The sequence below is a fragment of the Oncorhynchus keta genome, chromosome 7 (genome assembly GCF_023373465.1).
Source record: "Oncorhynchus keta strain PuntledgeMale-10-30-2019 chromosome 7, Oket_V2, whole genome shotgun sequence".
NCBI lineage: Eukaryota > Metazoa > Chordata > Actinopteri > Salmoniformes > Salmonidae > Oncorhynchus > Oncorhynchus keta.
Window position 1 is genome coordinate 2,552,859 of NC_068427.1, and position 25,507 is coordinate 2,578,365.

The 25,507-nt window shown below is 41.5% G+C and overlaps 1 protein-coding gene across 3 annotated transcripts in view; it reads left to right on the top strand.

The window, feature by feature from the left end:
* The window catches only part of LOC118385869 (melanophilin-like), a 110,588-nt gene that overhangs the window by 71,886 nt on the left and 13,195 nt on the right, over nt 1-25,507 (top strand). For all 3 annotated transcript variants that reach the window (XM_035773052.1, XM_035773053.1, XM_035773054.1), the window contains 3 exons: nt 7,224-7,307; nt 9,145-9,429; nt 14,312-14,455. In XM_035773052.1, the coding sequence (XP_035628945.1) occupies nt 7,224-7,307; nt 9,145-9,429; nt 14,312-14,455 (513 nt within the window). The remainder of the gene's footprint in view (nt 1-7,223; nt 7,308-9,144; nt 9,430-14,311; nt 14,456-25,507) is intronic.

Here is a 25,507-nt window from a genome sequence, read left to right on the forward strand (position 1 = left end):
TTGCCCGGGCGGTGTGTTTGGGATCATTGTCATGCTGAAAGACCCAGCCACGTTTAATCTTCAATGCCCTTGCTGATGGAAGGAGGTTTTCACTCAAAATCTCACGATACATGGCCCCATTCATTCTTTCCTTTACACGGATCAGTCGTCCTGGTCCCTTTGCAGAAAAACAGCCCCAAAGCATGATGTTTCCACCGCCATGCTTCACAGTAGGTATGGTTTGGATGCAACTCAGCATTCTTTGTCCTCCAAACACGACAAGTTGAGTTTTTAACAAAAAGTTATATTTTGGTTTCATCTGACCATATGACATTCTCCCAATCTTCTTCTGGATCATCCAAATGCTCTCTAGCAAACTTCAGATGGGCCTGGACATGTACTGGCTTAAGCAGGGGGACACGTCTGGCACTGCAGGATTTGAGTCCCTGGCGGCGTAGTGTGTTACTGATGGTAGGCTTTGTTACTTTGGTCCCAGCTCTCTGCATGTCATTCAGTAGGTCCCCCCGTGTGGTTCTGGGATTTTTTGGTCACCGTTCTTGTGATCATTTTGACCCCACGGGGTGAGATCTTGAGTGGAGCCCCAGATCGAGGGAGATTATCAGTGGTCTTGTATGTCTTCCATTTCCTAATAATTGCTCCCACAGTTGATTTCTTCAAACCAAGCTGCTTCCCTATTGCAGATTCAGTCTTCCCAGCCTGGTCTACAATTTTGTTTCTGGTGTCCTTTGACAGCTCTTTGGCCTTGGCCATAGTGGAGTTTGGAGTGTGACTGTTTAAGGTTGTGGACAGGTGTCTTTTATACTGATAACAAGTTCAAACAGGTGCCATTAATACAGGTAACGAGTGGAGGACAGAGGAGCCTCTTACAGAAGAAGTTACAGGTCTGTGAGAGCCAGAAACTTGCTTGTTTGTAGGTGACCAAATACTTATTTTCCACCATAATTTGCAAATAAATTCATTAGAAATCCTACAATGTGATTTTCTGGATTTTTTTTCTCATTTTGTCTGTCATAGTTGAAGTGTACCTATGATGAAAATTACAGGCCTCTCATTTTTTTAAGTGGGAGAACTTGCACAATTGGTTGCTGACTAAATACTTTTTTGCCCCACTGTATATCCACAGTAAAACGAGTCCTATATCGACATAACCTGAAAGGCCACTCGACAAGGAAGATGCCACTGCTACTAAACCTCCATAAAAAAGCTAGACTACAGTTTGCAACTGCACATGGGGACATAGATTGTACGTTTTGGAGAAATGTCCTCTGGTCTGAGAAAACAAAATTAGAACTGTTTGGCCAGAATGACCATCGTTATGTTTGGAGAAAAAGGGGGAGGCTTGCAATCCGAAGAACACCATCCCAACCGTGAAGCACGGGGATGGCAGCATCATGTTGTGGGGGTGCTTTGCTGCAGGAGGGCCTGGTGCCCTTCACAAAATAGTTGGCATCATGAGGAAGTAAAATTATGTGGATATATTGAAGCAACATCTCAAGACATCAGTCAGGAAGTTAAAGCTTGGTGGCAAACGGGTCTTCCAAATTGATAATGACCCCAAGCATACTTCCAATTAAGGACAACAAAGTCAAGGTATTGCAGTGGCCATCACAAAGTCCTGACCTCAATCCTATGGAAAATGTGTGGACAGAACTGAAAAAGTGTGTGTGAGCAAGGAGGCCGACAAACCTGACTCATTTACACCACCTCTGTCAGGAGGAATGGGCCTAAATTCACCCAATTTATTGTGGGAAGCTTGTGGAAGGCTACCTGAAACATTTTACCCAAATTATGCAATTTAAAGGCAATGCTACCAAATACTAATTGAGTGTATGTAAACGTCTGACCCACTGGGAATGTGATGAAAGTAATACAAGCTGAAGTAAATCATTCACTCTACTATTATTCTGACATTTCACCTTCTTAAAATAAAGTGGTGATCCTAACTGACCTAAAACAGAGAGTTTTTTATTTTACTTGGATTAAATGTCAGCCCATCTTCACGTATTTTTTGTTGTTATATATATATATATATAGTGTATAGTTTTATATATATATATATATATATAGTGTATTTACCAGAAACAATGTGAAGAACAACATGTTAGGATATAGGTCAAGGACTAGATCAAGTGTATGTTTACCTGGAGATGTACCTTCTTTTAGGTTACTACTTCAACCACTTGTTTCCTACACTACCTTAATCACTCAGTTTAGCACATGGCCTGACGGAAATACTTAAAGAGATGCGTCGAACTAAAGCTTAAGAGGGTATGGACGATGCTGAATGGGCTTACTCAAGAAAAGAGCTCTCGAGCAAGTGTGAAAAACTTCAGAGGGTTTTCTGGTACTTGTCTACAAGGTGGAATAGCACGTTTATCACATTTTAAATAAGTATGTTTCCCCCAACTGCAGTGTATGATATTTAATGTTTAAGCTCTGAGTATGTACTTTTAGAAAATGTACAAAAAAAACTATCTTGGAAATGGTATATCAAATTCAAATGGGAAATCTAGTCAAACGTCAATACAAAAAAATAAGGTCATCCAACGCAAAAACCTGACAAAAATGAATTAATATGAATGCTGTAAGTACAGAAATTGTTTTCTCAGAGATTAATATCCAACCAGTTAGTAAAAAATATGTAGAATTTGCAGTTTGTGACAGCAACTATGTGAGCTTAATTCAGTATTATAGACACTAAGTCCTGGGATCATATATATTCTTATATATAGAAGAACCCCTTCTAATGACTCATGTAGCTTGTGAGCGTCACAGAGCAAATCGTGCATGTTTGTGAGAGTCTCAGCTTTTCATAGATAGCAGACATCTTTTTTTTTTTTAAAGACCCGGACCGGAAACCTTTGGGATCCACACTTGTCTCACAAACACCTCTTTAGCTCAGCCCCTGTTAACCACACAGACTAATTGTACAATGGATGCAGAGGAAATTGTTTAATCCAATGATACAGAATCATATAGCTCAGACACAATGTTTTAAGGTGTCACGTGTGCCCCCCCTCATGTGATCTGCAAAACGACATTGGAGGAGGCATCTCATGGTAGAGAAATGGACTTTCAAATCTCTGGCAACAGCTCTGGTGGACATTCCATCAGTCAGCATGCCAATTGCACGCTCCCTCAAAACTTGAGAAATCTATGGCATTGTGTTGTGTGACAAAACTGCACATTTTAAAGTGAGAACGTAACAGTTCTTACCGAGGCATTTGAAAAACTCCATGTTCTTTGTTGTTGAATCTGTGCTTGAAATTCACTATTGGACTGAGTGACCTTACAATTTTCATTTCACTTTGACATTATGGAGTATTTTGTGTAGATCAATGACCAAAAATCAATGAAATCCTTTTAATTCCCACTTTTAATGCAACAAAATGTGACAGAATCCAAGGTGAATACTTATGATAGGCACTGTACATGTACAATTATTGACATGGTCATGTTTATGTCTGTCAAATCAAGCAAAAACACTCAACTAATTAGTTGATCAGTTTATCATTGAATCAATCAATCAATGTCCTCTCCACAACATACATATAGCTTATTTCACTACTTGTATCGAGTTACTTATCAGAAGATAGGAGACATAACACAACATGTCTTTTTTTAAATAAACATTTTAGCAAATATGAATGTTTCCCGAAACGATCAGATCATCTATCACTGAGGAGGGGATAAGGCCAGAGAAAAGAACAAAACAAAAGGGCATTAAGACAGTCAGTCGTCTGTCGCAATATCAAAGAGCTTCATCTTCTCAATCCCAGCTGTACTCTCTCTCTCATTCCCACCTTAGAAAATATTGAGATATCCTGTGTCATGCTAAATTAGTCTCACATCTGGGCAACACTAGCGGAGTTAGGGAGATGTTGAGAAGAAGAGAGCAGCTCAGTCAAACACAGAGGAGACAGTAGAGCAACATGTGTTTGTCAGAGATCAAAAGAGGCCATGACATCAATCTATGCATCAGTCTCCAAACTCTTATCGGCAGCCAATGGCAAGCCTTTCTCAGTGTCTATGTTAGCTCATCTGGCATATGATCTGTCTATTGTGTACTGCTAGACTAGGCATTCATCTTGTGTTTTCAAATCAAGAGCTGGATTCAATCAAACTGGTGCTGTAGATACACTAAATATACACAAGAGTATGTGATCACTCCTTCAAATGAGTGGATTCGGCTATTTCAGCCACACCCATTGCTGACAGTTGTATAAAATCAAGCACACAACCATGCAATCTCCATAGACAAACATTGGCAGTAGAATGACCTTACTGAAGAGCTCAGTGACTTTCGACGTAGCACCGTCATAGGATGCCACCTTTCCAACAGGTCAGTTTGTCAAATCTCTGCCCTGCTGGAGCTGCCCCGTTCAACTGTAAGTGCTGTTATTGTGAAGTGGAGCAACAACGGGACCCCAGAGTGCTGAAGCACGTAAGCACATAAAAATCATCTGTCCTCCGTTGCAACACTCACTACCGAGTTCCAAACTGCCTCTGGAAGCAACTTCAGCACAATAACTTTTTGTCGGGGGCTTCATGAAATGGGCTTCCATGGCCAAGCAACGCCCACAAGTCTAACATACGCAATGCCAAGTGTCGGCTGGAGTGGTGTAAAGATCGCCACCATGGACTCTGGAGCGATTCTCTGGAGTGATGACTCATGCTTTATATCTGGCAGTCCGACGGATGAATCTGGGTTTGGCGGATGCCAGGAGAACGCTACCTGCCCGAATGCATAGTGCCAACTGTAAAGTTTGGTGGAGGAGGTATAATGATCTGGGGCTGCCTTTCATGGTTCGGGCTAGACCCCTTAATTCCAGTGAAGGGAAATCTTAACTCTGCAGCATACAATGACATTATGAATTATTCTGTGCTCCCAACTTTGTCAGGAGTATTTCCATCTGTAATAAAGCCCTTTTGTGGGCTTTATTACAGATGGATTTTCCTTATATGAACAGTAAAATCTTTGAAATTGTTGCATGTTGCTTTTATATTTTTGTTCAGTATACGTAAAATGCAGATAGCATTGTGGATCAAAATAGCACCCATTCATTAAAATTGGACCTCTCAATAATTGTGGAAGTGTTTTTCAGAACTTATTGGTTTGGGTGGGAACCCACTGCTTCAGATACAGTGCCTTCAGAACGTATTCATACCCCTAGATTAATCCCACATTTTGTTGTTTTACTGCTTGAATTAAATGTTTTATATTTTTTTCTCACCCTTCTACACACAATACCCCATAATGACAAAGGGAAACAGGTTTTCGAAATGTTTGCTAATTTATTGAAAATGAAATACAGAAATATCAAATTTACATAAGTATTCACACCCCTGAGTCAGTAAAGGTTCGAATCACCTTTGGCAGTGATTTACAGTTGTGAGTCTTTCTGGGTAAGTCTTTAAGAGCTTTGCACACCTGGATTGTATAATAGTAGCACATTATTCTTAAAAACATTATTCAAGCTCTGTCAAATTGGTTGTTGATCATTGCTAGACAGCCATTTTCAAATCTTGCCATAGATTTTCAAGCTGATTTTAAGTAAAAAATTTAACTAGGCCTCTAAGGAACATTCAATGTCATCTTGGTAAGCAACTACAGTGTATATTGGAGCTTGTGTTTTTAGCTTATTGTCCTGCTGAAAGGTGATTTTTGTCTCCCTGTGTCTGTTGGAAAGCAGACTGAACCAGCTTTTTCTGTAGGGTTTTGCCTGTGCTTAGCTCTATTCCATTTATTTTTATCAACAACAAAAAACTCCCTTGCTGATGACAAGAATACCCATAACATGATGCAGCCACCACCATGCTTGAAAATATGTAAAGTGGTACTCTGATGTGTTATGTTGGATTTGCCCAAAAAAACAATGCTTTGGACTCAGGGCATCAAGTTAATTTCTTTGCCTAATATTTTGCAGTTTTTCTTTAGTGCCTTGTTGCAAAGAGGATGCATATTTTTGAATTGTTTTATTCTGTATGTGCTTTGACTCTGTCATTTAGGTTAGTATTGTGGAGTAACTACACTGTTGTTGATCCATCCTCCAGTTTTCTCCAATCACAGCCATTCAACTCTGTAACTGTTTTAAAGCCACCTTTGGCCTCATTGTGAAATCCCTGAGTGTTTTCCTTCCTCGCCGACAACTGAGTAAGGAAGAACAGCTGTGTCTTTTTAGTGACTGGATCCAAAGTGTAATTAATAACTTCACCATGCTCAAAGGGATATTCAATGTATGCTTTATATATACATATATATATACGTACACAGTACCAGTCAAAGTTATTTACTATTTTCTACATTGTATAATAATAGTGAAGACATCAAAACTATGAAATAACACAAAACAACTGTTAAAATCCAAATATATTTTATATTTATATTGATTCAAAGTAGCCACTCTTTGCTTCTATGACAGCTTTGCACACTCTTGGCATTCTCTCAAAAGGTGCCCTTCTTTGCGAGCCATTGGAAAACGTCCCTGGTCTTTGTGGTTGAATCTGTGAATGAAATTCACTGCTTGACTGAGGGACCTAACATATAATTCTATGTGTGGGGTACAGAGATGAGGTAGTCATTAAAAAATGATGTTGAACATTAATTATTGCCCACAGAGTGAGGCAATGCAACTCATTATGTGATTTGTAAATCACATTTTTATTCCTGAACTTATTTAGGCTTGCTGTACAAAAGGGGTTGAATAATTATTGACTCAAGACATTTCAGTTTTTCAATTTCTATTCATTTGTACAAATTTCAAACAACATAATTCTACTTTGACATTATGGGGTATTGTGTGTAGGCCAGTGACACAAAATCTAAATGTAATCCATTTTTAAATCAGACTGTAACACAACAAAATGTGGAATACGTCAAGGGGTGTTCTATGTTCTAGTATCATAGATTCAAGATTACTGGTATTTGAGACAAAAGTCTCTGTTCCCTTGTTCACAACTTGATTGGTACATTAAGCTCAAGCTCAGCATGTTTGGAATGTCTTATATCGGCTGAATGCTTAAATTCTTGTTAATATAACTGCACTGTCCAATTTACAGGAGCGATTGCTGAAAACCCATGGCTGAAGCTTGTGCTTTAATTTTATACACAGTGCAGGTTTTTACACTACAGCACATACCATACAGTCACAATGGGTATTTTGTCTTCCTGTCTCTCCTTTCCTCCCTTTCCTTGTCTCTGTGTGTGTGTCTCTCTGCTGCAGATAACTGAGCTGAACAGACGCATGTCGGTCATTGAGAAACTACTGAACCGCCTGGAACAGAAAGTGACATCCCCCTATGACCAGGTAAAGGGCCTTACCCCTAGAGACTGTACAAAGAACAATTTTTGGGACCGTGCTCTACACCAGTCGGTTCTAAAGCTCTATGTTTTTCACTTATTGGTATGCTCAAAAGCTCTTTTGTCTCATGAATGTTATACCTGAAAGCAGGTTCACTCTAAACCTTTGTTAATGAGAGAAGAGGAGCCATATACAGTAAAATCTCATGATTAATGGTTTGTCACGCAAGTCTGAGATCATTTTTGCATCGACACTTCCGAGACCTCGTGTCCAAGCCGTCAGTTGCCAGGGGAAAACCAGCAGACCTTTGAAAATGTGTATTAAGTTAAATTCAAAACACTTCACTATAAACAAGGCAGGTTTTGAGCTTGATTGCTCATTCTTTTTTGCTTCCAAAACGAATCATGCTTTGCCTTTTTGTGGCTAATTCGCTATTACATTAATTATCGTTCAGTAAACATTTTTGTGAAAGCAGGATCTGCAAAGCATCTGTAAAGCATCTCCCGTACAAAGTCAAGAAAACATTTGGACGTTTGAAAAATGTTGGCTTCTGGTTACACAACTATACAATATTATTCATCCCTATAAACATCTGTCAAGAATTGTTTGTAAAATAATAAATCTGCAGTAGGCCTATGTTTATGTAGTTATTACAGTAGTCTATCTGTTCAGCAACCCTCTGATAAATTCAAATGTCCTTGACAAAAGAAAAGTCAAAAATATTTGCTATGATTTATTTAAGACTTTTAGTTTGTACTAGTGTTATGGTAATAGTGTCTTCACCTTTAAAAGCAGGATTTTATTGTATTAATAAAGGGGGTTCATACAGTAAGTTTGTGTAGTCCATTGCTCTGTCAGACTGGATTACATTTAATTACTTTTGTGTCTCTGCTTCTTTTTCTATTATTATTGAATTATTTGCCATGCTCAACTCGAAACAAAAATATATAGATGCGTTTTTGACTGGTATAGCAAGTAACGCAACTTCAAACAAGGCAACAGTAACCATGTCGTGCCCCACGAATGATGCAGCGCCCAGGGACTTTGTTTTGAGGGGGGAAAAAACTAAAGGTAAAAAAACATAGAAATATAATCCATAGATGACAGTTCGCATTCAAGTCAGGACTTGCAGCCATTGCTAGTGTACCCATGAGTTTAACAGTCACATTGCGGGAGTAAGAGGTTCCAAAAGCCTTCTATGGCCACAGCGCAACAAGCTGTATATTTGGCCCAAACTGCTGCCTTTCCGACTAGACATACCAGTAACTACCAAAATAAAATAAAATCACTTGAGTAAATGAGTTATACAAAGTATATGTTATGGTGTGGGGTGCATTTTCCTGGCATGGTTTAGGTCCACTTGTGCAATCTATGCCAAGAATTTATCCCAAAATCTATCCCCAAATAAATTAAATTCAAAGGCTCATTGAAGCTGTTGTGGCAGGAGAGGGACCTACATACCGAATTTCACGACTTTAGGTCAAACGGGGTGAGAGGCCTGACCTTTCAAAGTTAGCATTTTCAATCACTTGTTATAGCGCCATCATCTGGCCAATCAGTGTAATTTTATAAATGCCGGATCTCTATGTTCAGACGCATCATTCACCCAAGTGCCGTCAAAATTGGTCAGTGCTGTCTGAGATAGCACGTGTGACGAACGTACTAATAGACGGAGACAGGTCCTCGGATCCTCTGTCCCCTCATCCCCTCATTGTGGGGGACAATAATGCTTTTTTTGTCCATAACATAATAAACATTATGCCATTGTGTAATGAAATTAAACAAACAAAATAACCATATTTATAAGTGATGACTCATTTCTCCCCATTCTGTGTTTTCCTAGGGCCAGTCTTGTACTTCTCCCCTGCCCCAGTGGGAGGAGGTGGACCTGGAGGAACTGCAGCTGAGGCAGAAGCTGGACCAGCTGACGGGCAACATCAGTGACAAGGGTCTGTCCTCGGAGGAGGATGAACCCAAGAGGCCCCCATCCCCCAAGGAGAGCCCAGGGTGGGGGAGGCGCCTTAGGGGGGACGTGAGCCCATCCGGGTCCCTCTCCAGACCCTCCTCCAGACCGGGCATCATGATCAGCCCACCCATCGATGAACTGCAGGAGCCCTCTGAAGTACAGGTAGAGAAACGCAAGGGTGACCGACTGGGTTTGCCCTCAGTCATCTTTGGGCCACAAGATTGTTAGCCCGTCGAGCTAAAGCTAAGGCAATAGCTCAGGGAGCTAACGCAAATCTTTAGGTCTCAAGCAAAGTTACTCATCATATTATTTCACCGAACCACCTCAATTTCATCCTATTACACACCTCCAATGCACTGAAACCTGACCTGAGATATTTGAGTCAATGGAAGATTTGCATGTAAGTTTACAAAAAGTTCAGCACTAATACTCATATGCACACATTACAAACATGCGCACACATATATTGTAAACTAACATGCCTATTGTAGCAAACGCGTCACACCTGCGTTGTGTTATGGATATATAAACTTACTAGCAGAAATTCAATGTAGGTGTTTATTCAAACATGTCATTTAACACCCAATGACACAAAACACCAACTTTTTGGAACAGGTATTTGTGTGCACACACAATGTATCTATTCGTTAAGTTGTAAAGGCTCATGGGTGAACAAACATTAAGATGTGAAGCCATCAAAATCAAAAACCATGCAACACCTGAAGTTAAAACCATTCAATGTTTTAGGGCAGCCACTATTCATTCAAAATGTGAAGCCAGAATGGTGGACATTTTGTGCTCAGATATTGAAGATGCTCATTACTGAACTTCTAAAGCATGTGTTACCTTAAAAACAGAACAGAAGTTCAAAGGTCAAGCGTTACCCTAATAGAGCTCTTTCTTTCTCATCAGCACCTTTTTAGAAACGCGTCACCTGGGTTTGATTCAATGGCTAAAGTAATGTATGAATAGCAACTTAATGAAAAGAAGGACATACAGTACATCTAGCCAAGATGATTTTGACTCTAAAACCGCAAAAGCACAAGACGTGTACTGTACTGTATGTGTGACACACTATGCTGGATAGATACATTTTTCAGGATGAATGAAGTGTCTTTCATATCTTAGAATTTGTCTTATCCACCTGTAGCCTTTGGTGAGCAAGTCTAATAGCGCAGTTTCTCTTAGCCAGTAAGTGAATAGGAAAATAATCAGTTGCTACAGGTAGGACACGGACATGTACAAACAGACCAGCTATGACTTCCATAAGGCAATCAGAAGCAAAACGACAGTACAGAGACAAAGAGGAGTCGCAATTCAATGGCTCAGACATGAGACGCATGTGGCAGGGACTCCAGACAAAGATTATAAAGGGAAAGCCAGCCATGTTGCGGACACCAAATCCTGTCTACCGGACAAGCTAAACACCTTCTTTGCCCGCTTTGAGGAAAACAACAACGAACCGCCAGTGTGGGCCCCTCCGTTCACGAGGACCGTGTGTGCCGGATCTCTGTGGCCAACGTGAGAAAGACATTTAAGCGTTAACCCACTCAAGGCTGCCGGCCCAGACGGCATCACAAGCCACATCCTCAGAGCATCTGCAGACTAGTTGGCTGGAGTGTTAACGGACATATTCAATCTCTCCAAATCTAAGTCTGTTGCCCCCATTACTTAAAAATGTCCACCATTGTTCCTGTACCCAAGAAAGTGAAGGTAACTTAAATAAATGACTATCGGTCCGTAGCACTCACTTCTGTCATCAAGGTGAAAAAAAAATCTGTTGTTCTGCCCCTGAACAAAGCAGTTAACCCACTGTTCCTAGGCCGTCAATGAAAATAAGAATTTGTTCTTAACTGACTTGCCTAGTGAAATAAAGGTTAAATAAAATTAAGTGTGTTGAGATGCTAGTTAAGGATCATATTACCTCCACCTTACCCGACACCCTAGACCCCACTACAATTCGCATACCGCCTCCACAGATTCACGGACGACGCAATTGCCATTGCACTGCATACTGCCCTATACCACCTGCTTCTACACCTGCATTGCTTGCTGTTTGGGGTTTTAGGCTGGGTTTCTGTACAGCACTTTGAGATATCAGCTGATGTACGAAGGGCTATATAAATACATTTGATTTGATTTGATTTTGACCTCAGGGGATGATGGTAGGCAACAACAACTCTGCCACGCTGATCCTCAACACAGGGGCCCCACAGGGGTGCGTGCTCAGTCCCCTCCTGTACTCCCTGTTCCCCCATGACTGCGTAGCCACCCACGTCTCCAACTCAATCATCAAGTTTGCTAACGATACAACAGTGATAGAATGACTATAGTGGTAGTCCTCGTGTAGCTAGAGGACTCCTAATATCTCCAGGAATTATTTAGACAAACATTTTACTTATCTGTTGTTGTCTTTGTCTATTTGCTAACTAGGGCCATCTACTTTAAGTGCTGTGTCTTTCCAGTACTTGCTGTGTGGACTGCTCATAACTTGCAGATGATTGTTGACACATCAATCAGGATTAAGTGGAAGGACAATTTGCGACTGTGGTTGTTTTTTAATCAGTGGCTGTATTGGAGGGGGAGTGGTTTCTCCTCTCCTAGGCAATCAGTAATTAGTGGGAGGTGTGCTCTTTACCTCTGTAAGGCAATTATCAATTAGTGTCCCATGTTTTCTTAGTGGCAGCTGTAGGCGGCAGTCATGTCAGTGGCAGTCTTGTCCCAAAACTAAGACGGTTCTGCCGAGATGTTCTGCGGAGTGGTTCGAGGAAGCTCCACACCACTGTCTCAATATCTTACCTGTCATCTGCTCATTTGAATTCCATACTGTCACTGTCAATTGTCCACTCAAGATGAACATTGTTGTTATCTATTGCCTGCCAGGTGCTCTTAAGAGTTCCTCAATGAGCTTGACACCTTGATAAGCTCATTTCCTGTCGATGGCTTACAGCTCTTTGTACTGGGAAACTTCAACCTCCCGACGTCTGCCTTTGATTAATTTCTTTCCAACTCTTTCTTTCCCCTCCTCTTTTGACCTCACACTTTCCCAGTCCACTCACAAGGCAGGCAATATGCTTGACTTCATCTTTACTAGAGGCTGATCTGGTCTCTGATCACTATTTTGTTTCCTTTTCTGTCTCCTCCAACCCTAGCCACTCAGCCCCTACCTAAATGGTCTTGTGCCGTCTCAATCTTCGCTATCTCTCTCTGACTACTCTCTCCTCTTCTATCCTGTCATCTCTCCCTTCTGCTAAATCCTCTCCCCTCCTTTCTCCTGATTCAACTCTTCAACACTACTCTCTTCCCTTTCTGCATCCTATGTCTCGCACTATCCCCTTTCCTCCCGGACCGGCCCTCCCCTCCTGCTCTGTGGCTGTGTGAGTCATTGCGAGCGTACATAACAGGGCCGTGGGCAGCTGAGTGAAAATGGAGGAAAACTAAACTTCCTGGAGGACCTATCATCCTTTTACTCCCTTCTCTTCCTCTGTATCTGATGCTAAAGCCACTTTATATCACTCAAAATGTCAAGCTTCTGCCTCTAAACCTAGGAAACTATTTTCCACTTCTCCCTCCTTAATCCTCCGCTCCCTCCCTCCTCCCACTCTGAGGATGAATTTGTCAACCACTTTGAAAAGAAGGTTGATGACATCCGCTCCTCATTCACTCAGCCTATTGAGTCCACTGGTCCCACTCACACAGAACTACCCTACGCCTACCCTGACCTCTTTCTCACCTCTCGCTCCAGATTAAGTTCTGCAACTAGTGTTGTCCGGCTGCCCGACAACTTCCCGCTCGACCCCATCCCCTCCTCCAGACCATATCTGGAGACCTTCTCTCATTCCTCTCTTCCCTCATCAACTCACCCCTGACCACTGGCTGCATGCCCTCTGACTTCAAAATGGCCCAAGTTGTTCCCCTCCTCAAGAAACTAACACTTGACTCCCCTGATGTCAAAAACTACAGACCAGTATGTTCTTATTTCTAAAACACTTGTGTGCTTTCTCTGACCAACTCTCTTGCTATCTTTCAGAACTACTGTCTTTCTCTCTTCTTGACCCTAACCAGTCAAGATGGGTCATTCAACAGGGACTGCTGTTCTGTGTCAAAGAGGCTTACAGAGGCCCACACCGCAAAGCTGATTGCCTCCTCTGTTCTCATCCTCCTAGATCTATCCACTGACTTTGACACCATGCCCATTCTAACGTTGTATTGAACGGGGTGGTCCAGACGCTAATTCCCTGAAATTCTATCCATTTTGCCTCGGGGTTTTATACTTTGTATCGACAGCTCATTCTAATATTTCTACTGCCGTACATTGCATTTTAGTTACACTGTTTATACACACACTGTATATTTATTTATTTTGATATGTACTGCTGTACATATTCTTAGCATATCTTGTGTAAATTCATACAGTGTATATAAGCATAGATTGCATTTGATTACTGTTCATGCAATTTGGGTTGTTAATTAGATTCGTTCTGACATTTTTTTATTTCTTGTCATTGTTTTTTAAAATTATTTGTGTACTTGTTTGACATTTTACTGCATTGTTAGGAGCTAGTAAGATAACAATTTTGCTGCACCCGCTATAACATCTGCTAAACTGTGTACGCGACCAAACATTTCTTTATTTGATTTTGATGTAGAGAGTAGTAAAAGGCGCTCAACCAACGTGTTATGTGATAAAAAATGTATGAGCACTGAGAAGGAAAAAGAGCAACTCTCACAATTAAAAACATGATACTTTATATGTACACAACTATTAAAAACAAGAAGTTTAGGCCGTTAATGTCCTCTATAGATGTGCAGATGTACCAGAACATGTTGCATAGATGCAGATTGGTTCATCATTGGCAGAATTGTGTACATAATGCATGTTAAAAGATAGCAATTACGAACAACTAATTCCAGTACAATTAGGTGGTGAACATAGCAAGGCCTTAAAAGTAGCATAGCAAGGCCTGTTAAAGTGGATTTTAGTGTAGCCTAAGGTTATATTAATTTTACATCGTTCATTTAACGTCCCAATCTTTCTCTGTAGGCCTATTTTTCAACAGGACATTCCAGGAGCCTCCGTGAGGGCAGTTCTCTGCCCCGCTACCGTCCCACCACCACCACAGAGCTGTTTGAGCTGGAAGGAAAGGTGGCGATGGCCGCTGCCACAGTACAGAGCACAGTGAGCGAGGTAAGGGTCAATTTACACTGAGGTCCGAAAGTATTTGGACAGTGACACTTTTTTCGTTGGTTTGACTCTGTACTCCAGCACTTTGGATTTGAAATGATACACCGACTACAAGGTTAAAGTGCAGACTGTCAGCTATAATTTGAGCATATTTTCATCCATATCGGGTGAACCATTTAGAAACCATGCATGAAATCAGCAGAATGCAAGGCAGGTTGACGTGCTCAGAGTGTAGATATATTTACAGGTCTTGGTGATCCAATGGTGAAAGAGCCATATAATACAAAATATACCAGTAGATTTACCAAATATACATGTAACTGACAGTTAGACTTACAGGTTATGTCGTTGTCTTTTGTTTGAATTGTTTACGTGTCCGCTGTGCGGGGGAAATGATAATACAAGCGGAACTACGTAGCTAATACTGTTGTATCGGGGATCCTTATTGTAGCAACACACTTTTGGAGGGAAGGCAATCCTGCGCTGCGTTAGCTAAGTTTTCATGTCGTCGGGTGTAGTTCATAAAGGTTGAAGAGTGTATGTCAGGATGAAGTGTGAATTCATGCCAGGAATAATAAGTGTGAAGTTTGATTTCCTCCCTTCTGTAATAAGCAGCCAATGAGGTATTTTTCCTTTATTCATGTGTTTAATCTTGAACCCGTTATAACGCCGGTTAAACTGTTATGTATGTAAGCACTTCAGAGTTATACCAAGCTAATAAGTCACTGGTAAGATACGGTTGTAAGAGTGTGCTTAACTGTATTTTTCATTTACTTTATAGTTCTCACGGAAGGTGATAATTCTGACTAAAACTACAGAATAAAGCCGCCAGTTAAAATCAAGGAACGGTTGTGCTCGTGGTTACTGAAGGGAGCTACGTGCAATAGCCCGAAATAAATAGCTTGTATCAGGTTTAAAACCCTTTCCTATCCGAATGGACACAGGTAAATGGGAAGATGGCACAGCCTCCTCTTGAGAAACCAAATCAAATCTGTCTAACAGGACCTTAATCAGATAGCATACATAAAGGTTGTGTTCCCCTGCTCAGACTTTGCATGCATCAACCAATGGTTGCAAGCCATGTCATCAACTGTGTCATTGACTGACCGATTGCTATAACATAGGTGGTTAGCTGATATGTAAAATACCATTTCAGGCGTTGTAAGCTGTGGCATGCGTCAGCAACACCTGGGCAGGGGAAAGCGCCCATAAGCAGTTGGCCCATTGGCAAATAATGAAAGTATTTTTTTATTTAACCTTTATTTAACTAGGCAAGTTAAATAACTAGGCAAGTTAAGAACAAATTATGATTTACATTGACGGCCTAGGAACAGTGGGTTAACTGCCTTGTTCAGGGGCAGAATGACAGATTTTTACCAAACGCGCTAACCACTAGGCTCCCCGCTGCCCCCCTAAAAAAAAGCTCATTATGTACAACCAGAATGACCGAAACATAGGAGACAGGCAACTCTGACATAACCTGGGAATTATGAACAATGGAAACCATGCTTTGAATTAAATAATCAGAACTTGAGTCTTGAGAATGTTCATGTGCACAATAACACCGCGCCCACTCAGAAATGGTCATTGAAAATGTACTGTATCAACCAAACAGAAACGTCTAAATGTTGCAATAATGAAATGTAGATTTTACCACATACTGTATGCATTTAAACATGTGAAAGCAACAGCAAACATTTCAACAAGAGAACAACACGCTTTCCACTGACTAGCGTAACACATTCGCAGGGAGTCAGGCAGAAGGTGATTTTAATAATGAAACAATACAAAATAACAAACAAGAGAAGCATACTGAACGTGAGAGAAATCAATACTGCCTGATGACTGAGGCTTACTGATGTCACGTTCTGACCTTTATTTCTGTTGTTTTTGTCATTATCTAGTATGGTCAGGGCGTGAGTTGGGGTGGGCAGACTATGTTTGTTTTTCTATGATTTGGGGATTTCTATGTTTCGGCCTAGTATGGTTCTCAATCAGAGGCAGGTGTCAATAGTTGTCTCTGATTGAGAATCATACTTAGGTAGCCTGGGTTTCACTGTTTGTTTTGTGGGTGTTTGTTTCCGTGTCTGTGTTTTTCACCACACGGTACTGTTTTGGGTTTTGTTCGTTCCACGTTTATTGTTTTTGTATTGTCGTGTTCATGTTTAGTATTTCTTATTAAAAGAACCATGGACACTTACCACGCCGCTTATTGATCCTCCGATCCTTCTCGCCTCTCCTCTTCAGACGAAGAGGAGGAAATCCATTACAACTGAAGGCTATATGACGGGAGAGTAATCAGACTGGTGAAGTCCAGGTTTGCTTAACGATGGGGAGCAGGTGTGCGCAATGTGGGTTGTCAGGACCGGTGGTTAGTAGACCTGCAACATCGAGCACTGGAGGGAGGGAGCAGGAGTGACAGTGGGAGTTTGGAGAAAGTCTGTGGTGCTTCTTCACCACAGTAATAATTCATTGTAACAACAAATTCCAAATGCACGCTTAATACTTCAAGTAAATAAAAAATAAAATGATACATTTCTGTAAATTTTGAGATACCAAAAGACCAGTAGGCGTATGCTAGTAATTGTTGCTTGATACCCCTTCGTTGGTGAGCTTGCAAACAGTTAATATTCTTGATCACCAAAACTTTTTGGAACCGCATATTTATTTATTATGGCAATCCTATCTCCCTACAATTTGACGAAATCAGCAATCTTTTCGCTAGCCCACCCGACTTAGGTAAAGTGAAAGGTTTCGGGTTCAATCCATGGGCCAATATTTTGCAAGATTTTTTGCAATGGCGATGCTACGTTGACTTTGTGCCACAAAATTTGTGACAAAACGGTACAAAACCTGGCCAGGTAAATTCAAGTGATCAGTCTCAAGTTAGTCGAGTCTTGATGCTCCAAATTAAGTCTCAAGTTAATAGAAAATAAAATAAATTGAATCTCAACTCATCACATTTGTGACTCGAGTCAAAGTCATGTGACTTGAGTCTTACAACTCTGTATTTATGCCTCTAACTTCCTCACTCATTAATTAGGATTCATTCATAACATATTCTATTCTTATTTACAATAAAAGTGACTAAAATTACTCAATATTATTTACCATTTAATTTACATTGGGCACAAAATAATCTGAAACACAACCAAAACAAACTGTAAATGCTTCCAAGTTTGTAGAGTTACAAGCTTGATGTAGGAATATGGGACCAAATATAACACTTTTGACTACTAACCTATTGAACTCTGACACCCTCTAGTGAAATGTTCTAAACACATAATATTGTATAGTACCCTCAAAGTACATTTTGATTTCAAATCTACAAGTCCTACAAACACATGCTTTGAACTGTGGCATTCTGATAAAGGCTCAGAAATAATGTGAATATTACAGTTGTCAAACGTTGAGGGATAAGAGATTTGAAAGTCGAGGTTTGACATGAAAGACATGTGCGTTCGGAAAGTATTCAGACCCATTGTTTTTTTCTACATTTTGTAACGTTACAGCCTTATTCTAAAATGGATTAAATCGTTTTTTCCCCCTAAATCTACACACAATGTCCCATAATGACATAATGACAATCCCATTGTGCTAATTTATAAATCAAGAAAAACTGAAAAATCTATTCAAGTATTCAGTCCCATTACTAACGACTTTATTGAAGCACCTTGGGCAGCGATTACAGCCTTGAGTCTTTTTTGGGTATGACACAACAAGCTTGGCACACCTGTATTTGGGGAGTCTTACCCATTCTTCTCTGCAGATCCTTTCAAGCGCTGTCAGGTTGGATGGGGAGCATCACTGCATAGCTATTTTCAGGTCTCTCCAGAGATGTTAGATCGGCTTCTATTCTGGGCTCTGGCGAGGCCACTCAAGGACGTTCAGAGACTTGTCTCTAAGTGACTCCTGCATTGTCTTGGCTGTGTGCTTAAGGTCGTTGTCCTGTTGGAAGGTGAACCATCGCCCCAGGTTGAGGACCTGAGTTCTCTGGAGCAGGTTTTCATCAAGGATCTTTCTGTACTTTGGTCCGTTCATCTCTCCCTCGATCCTGACTAGTCTCTGAGTCTCGGCCGCTGAAAAACATCCCCACATTATGATGGTGCCACCATCATGCTTCACCATCGTGATGGTGCCAGGTTTCCTCCAGATGTGACGCTTGGCATTCATGCCAAAGAGTTCAATCTTGGTTTCATCAGACATGAGAATCTTGTTTTTTATGGTCTGAGAGTCTTTAGATGCCTAAATTCCCAGCGGGCTGTCATGTGCCTTTTACTGAGGAGTGGCTTCCTTCGGGTCAACCTACCATAGAGGTCTGATTGGTGGAGAACTGCAGAGTTGGTTGTCCTCCACAGAGGAACTATGGAGCTCTGTCAGAGTGACCATCGGGTTCTTGGTATACCTCCCTCTAGGAAGAGTCTTGGTGGTTCCAAACTTCTTCCATTTAAGAATGATGGAAGAAGTTTGTGAACCCTTACTCACCTCATTTTGTTATAGCATCTTTGGGTCGACAGATCACCGGTAATTGAAAAATGTGAATAAAATAGTAAATATATCAATAATACCACACAAAACATTTTCTGATAGTGATTTATTGATACAAATGGCGCGTGCAGGCAGTCAATCACGTAACCTAAACAATCCAAGATGGCGTAGCAGTCGGACATCTTGTCGTGTCCCTTGTATATATCATTTTTTTTACATATTTTTCTTTGCATATCTTTTAAAACATTTTGCTAAACCTCAACTTCGAAATACTCTCCTGCAACCCGCCTCACCCAATGTAGGGCGGATCTGCTTTTTTTTCTAAAGTACTTATATTTACTTCGGATCCGGAACCCATGATTATTGAAAACTTCAACAAGCATTTCTCAATGGCTGGCCATGCCTTCCGCCTGGCTACTCCAACCTCGGCCAACAGCTCCGCCCCCCCGCAGCTACTCGCCCAAGCCTCTCCAGGTTCTCCTTTACCCAAATCCAGATAGCAGATGTTCTGAAAGAGCTGCAAAACCTGGACCCGTACAAATCAGCTGGGCTTGACAATATGGACCCTCGATTTCTGAAACTATCCGCCGCCATTGTCGCAACCCCTATTACCAGCCTGTTCAACCTCTCTTTCATATCGTCTGAGATCCCCAAGGATTGAAAGCTGCCGCAGTCACCCCCCTCTTCAAAGGGGGAGACACCCTGGACCCAAACTGTTACAGACCTATATCCATCCTGCCCTGCCTATCTAAGGTCTTCGAAAGCCAAGTCAACAAACAGTTCACTGACCATCTCGAATCCCACCGTACCTTCTCCGCTGTGCAATCTGGTTTCCGAGCCGGTCACGGGTGCACCTCAGCCACGCTCAAGGTACTAAACGATATCATAACCGCCATTGATAAAATACAGTACTGTGCAGCCGTCTTCATCGACCTTGCCAAGGCTTTCGACTCTGTCAATCACCATATTCTTATCGGCAGACTCAGTAGCCTCGGTTTTACGGATGACTGCCTTGCCTGGTTCACCAATTACTTTGCAGACAGAGTTCAGTGTGTCAAATCGGAGGGCATGCTGTCCGGGCCTCTGGCAGTCTCTATGGGCGTGCCACAGGGTTCACGCAGGTGACGCAGATATAACAATGACACCATTCTATATACTTCCGGCCCATCCTTGGACACGGCCCGTCCTTGTGCTATCTAACCTCCAAACGAGCTTCAATGCCATACAACACTCCTTCCGTGGCCTCCAACTGCTCTTAAACGCTAGTAAAACCAAATGCATGCTTTTCAAACGTTCGCTGCCTGCACCCGCACGCCTGACCAGCATCACCACCCTGGATGGTTCCGACCTTGAATATGTGGACATCTATAAGTACCTAGGTGTCTGGCTAGACTGTAAACTCTCCTTCCAGACTCATATCAAACATCTCCAATCGAAAATCAAATCAAGAGTCTGCTTTCTATTCCGCAACAAAGCCTCCTTCACTCACGCCGCCAAACTTACCCTAGTAAAACTGACTATCCTACCGATCCTCGACTTCGGCGATGTCATCTACAAAATTGCTTCCAACACTCTACTCAGCAAACTGGATGCCGTTTATCACAGTGCCATCCATTTTGTCACTAAAGCACCTTATTCCACCCACCACTGCGACCTGTATGCTCTAGTCGGCTGGCCCTCGCTACATATTCGTCGCCAGACCCACTGGCTCCAGGTCATCTACAAGTCCATGCTAGGTAAAGTTCACTGGTCACGATGGCAACACCCACCCGTAACACGCGCTCCAGCAGGTGTATCTCACTGATCATCCCTAAAGCCAACACCTCATTTGGCCGCCTTTCGTTCCAGTTCTCTGCTGCCTGTGACTGGAACGAATTGCAAAAATCTCTGAAACATCTGCTATCTGAGCAGCTAACCGATCGCTGCCGCTGTACATAGTCTATCGGTAAATAGCCCACCCATTTTTACCTACCTCATCCCCATACTGTTTTTATTTATTTTATTTTCTGCTCTTTTGCACACCAATATCTCTACCTGTACATGACCATCTGATCATTTATCACTCCAGTGTTAATCTGCAAAATTGTAATTATTCGCCTACCTCCTCATGCCTTTTGCACACAATGTATATAGACTCTCCTTTTTTCTACTGTATTATTGACTTGTTAATTGTTTACTCCATGTGTAACTCTGTGTTGTCTGTTCACACTGCTATGCTTTATCTTGGCCAGGTCGCAGTTGCAAATGAGAACTTGTTCTCAACTAGCCTACCTGGTTAAATAAAGGTGAAATAAAAAATAAAAAATAAAAAACCTCTCACTCTGAGCCATTCACTGTTGTTGTTTATGTATGTAGCTAGTGAGCTAAGCTGTAGCATTAGCAATGTCTTTCAAAAGGAGACAACTCACAAATGAAGAAATTCTGGAGATATAAAAAAATTCTGACCGACAGTGGATGAAGTACTGGACTTCTGTGGTAGCCGGAAGGCTGCCAGCCATTTCACCCCCCTGGCCCTGCTGTTTGCTTTGATGAGTCCCAGTCTGAGTGCAACGCCCCTTGCCATTTCCATCTGAGGCAGTGCTTCAAGTTGTTTCTGACAGAGGTGCTGGTAGGAGAAATAGCAGAGACCAATCGCTATGCCTTGGAGCTACAGGAGAAGAGAGAGCCAGGAGTGGGCAGGACAACCACAATTAGTGAAATGTATACCTTCCTGGTGACAGTCCTTCTCATGGGGATAGTAAAGAACAACTCCCTAAGAGAATGCTGGAGCACAGATCCTATGTTTGCAACTCCCTTCTTTTCCACCCTCTTTTCCCAAGTCTGCTTCCTAGTTCTGCTGCGATGACTGCATTTCATCAACAACGCTACTGCCATCCTAAATGACCCGTTAAACAAAATAAGAAATGTCAACAGCTGGCAGTAAAGTGGCACGACAAACGAGACATCCATGTCCTCTCCACTATACATACAGCAACCATTTCGGCCACAGGGAAGGTGGACCACCTGAGGAGAGAAAGAGAAATCAGACCAGACTGCGTTCTTGACTATAACCTCAAAATGGGGGCAGTGGATAAGGCGGACATGATAAACAGCTTTGTGGAATCCACTCAGAAAACAACCAAGTGGTACAAGAAGATATTTTTCAAGTTCTCCAGGGTAGCTTCAAAATACAACAAGCCAATACTTCTGACGCAATTAGCATTCTTTTACAGGGCTAATATAAGATTGTAGCTACATAAGCACGATTGAATATAACACCATAAAGGTTATGAAATGAGTAACGTTACCTTGCGTGTCCGCGGTTGTAAGGAATATACACAAATATATTATGCTCCATACACACAGTGAGCTACAGTAGAAACAGTATAACATGACACACAGAAACTATTATAACATAGTAAGGCACTTACTTTGATAGAAACGCAGTCTGGATTTGAACATGGGTGTCTGTAGTGACACCTCTAGCACTGAGACACTGTGCCACTTGGGAGTCATAAGGCATGGGTAGCTTCAAAATGCAACACATGCTAATACTTCTAATACTTTTCCAGAGCTAATAGAAGAATGTAGCTAGCTAGCTAAACATTGAGTATAACACCATAAAGGTTATGAAATGAGTAACGTTACCTCGTTTGTCCGCGGTTATAAGGAATATATTTACACAATATACACAAAAACATGTGACAGTAGAAACAACATGCAGAAACTATTATAACGTAATAAGGCACTTACTTTGATAGAAACACACACATTTCCAAAGTTATTATTGGTAACAAAAACAACTATGATTGCGATGCAGGCAACAGATAGAAAATGTGAACACGTGTGTGCAGGACGGGAGATGAGCAAATGTCTGCAGACTTGAACTGCACAAACATTTGGGAAGTATTTGGGGAATTTTGTCTGGGTCAGAAATGTCAAAAACATTAAGTGGTCCGCAAAAGTAAAAATGACTACTTTTATGTGAATGAATGAGGCGGAACACACACAATGTTGAAAAAAAACTCACACTGGGGTGACTATAAATAAAAACAGGGATTGTTGCTTTTCTCACATAAGACCGATTTGAGCTGGTCTCTACTTTTATACAGTGTCACATATGAGGAGGTTTCTACCTATTTATTGATGTAAATATATCCCCTGTCTGATTCCCAGTTTGTCCACTAGTAAGAAGTAGGAGATCACATGGCGTCTCTTGGCCACTTGAAACCAGTTACGTCTGGTTTGGGTAGTGAGTCACTGTGCCAAAGTGGCATCTTAAAATGACCCTAGCAATCAGAGCTTCAAGGAAAAAAACACAGACAGGTGAGAACTTTGGACACACCTACTGATTCAAAGTGTCACGTAGAGTAGGCCAGAAGGCTAAACTGGATAACCTAACCTCTATCAAAATAAAAAGATGGCGGAACCGCAAAAGTTCTTCTGTGCAAAGGTGTTTATTTACAAGTGAATTCCGGAACAAAAAACAACAGTACTGCCATCAACGTCTACCTTATGGGACAGCTTAAAAACAATGCTGCCCCATCCACAGCTCAATCCAAAATAACCCTTCTATGACTGAAAGGGAGGCTCCTTTTGTAGGGCTAGCCCCTCCCCTCAGAACAATTAACCCTAATTAATTAATCAATTAACAATACAAACCTACATTTTCCATGAACTAAACATACTAAAGGATATACATTGCAACACGGTTTTAAACAATATCACAACATAACATTTACAACATTACATCACTACTGACAATATCTTTCAATATGCCCATATGCATTAATGAGCCATTTGGGACAGGCACTATAAAGCCAACCCAATTCCCTTAGTTCGGGTCCTTTTCCAGCATACCCGGAAGCTACAGAGAAGGAGAGAGAGGAACAGAACAAACAAACAATGCGCTCATCCACAACATTGATAAGTATAATAATTATTGTATCTCTCAAATATGAACATTGACAAGTGTGAAATGCATGCACCAAGACAGAAGTTAATTTGTGTGTCGACCCACATTGTTAACTTATCTTATAATGGCGCAGGGAGGAGTGATGAATATGTGTGTGCGTTAAAGAACCAAATGCTGCCCGCGGCCAGTGACGGACTTCTACGTCACACAAAGGTTTTTCTTTATAGTGTTAAATCCAAATCTACTTCATATTTGAGATTCTTCAACGTAGTTACAATATGCCTTGATGTCAGCTTTGCATACTCTTGTCCTTCTGTCAACCAGCTTGATGAGGTAGTCACCTGGAATGCATTTCAATTAACAAGTGTGCCTTGTTAAACGTTCATTTGTGGAATTTCTTTCTTTCTTAATGTGGTTGAGCGATTCAATTGTGTGGTGACAACATAGGGGTGGTGTACAGAAGATAGCCAGCCCTATTTGGTAAAATACCAAATCCATATTATGGCAAGAACAGCTCAAATAAGCAGAGAAATGACAGGCCATCATTACTTTAAGACATGAAGGCCAGTCAATATGTAACAAGCGCTATGTAATATGTAACAAGCGCTATGATGAAACTGGCTCTCATAAGGACCACCACAGGAAAGGAAGACCCGGAGTTACCTTTGCTGCAGAGGATAAGTTCAGTCGTGTTACCTGCCTCAGAAATAGCAGCCCAAAGAAATGCTTCACAGAGTTCAAGTAACAGACACATCTCAACAGCAACTGTTCAGGGGAGACTGCGTGAATCAGGCCTTCATGGTCGAAAGATGGTGCCCGGAGGGGGATGGCTGTTGTTTTATGGGCTCTTGATCAACCGTGCTATTTAGTTTGTTTTTCTCACATTGTTTGTAACTTTATTTTGTACATAATGTTGCTGATACCATCTCTTATGACTGAAAAGAGCTTCTGGACATCAGAACGGTGATTATTCACCTTGAACTGGACAAATAATGTTTATTTAATGAGTCAGACGAGAGGGATTTACTCCAGACACCAGACAAGGCCCTCATCCCCATCATTAGCAGGAGAAAGAGACAGAGATATCGCGGAAGGAGATCGGGGTGCCTTGTAAGGATCCGGCGACGAGTGGTTAATCTGCCTTTACCATCGGTACTATTGGTCAACGTACAATCGCAGGATAATAAAGTAGACAAACTACAAGCACGTATATCTTACCAACGGGACATTAAAAACAGTAATATTTTATATTTTACCAAGTTGTGGCTGAACGACGACATGAATAACATACAGCTGGAGGGTTAGTCACTGTATCGGCAGGATAGAACAGCAGCCTCTGGTAAGACAGGGGGTGGCGGTCTCTGTATATTTGTAAACAACAGCTGGTGCACGATATCTAAGGAAGTCTCAAGGTTTTGCTCACCTGAGGTAGAGTATCTCATGATAAGCTGTAGACCACACTATCTACCTAGAGAGTTTTCATCTATATTCTTCGTAGCTGTCTATATACCACCACAAACCGTTTCTGGCACTAAGAACGCACTCAATGAGCAGTATACGGCCATAAGCAAACAGGAAAACGCTCATCCAGAGGCGGCGCTCCTAGTGGCCAGAGATTTTAATGGAGGGGAACTTAAATCCATTTTACCTAATCTCTACCAGCATGTTAAATG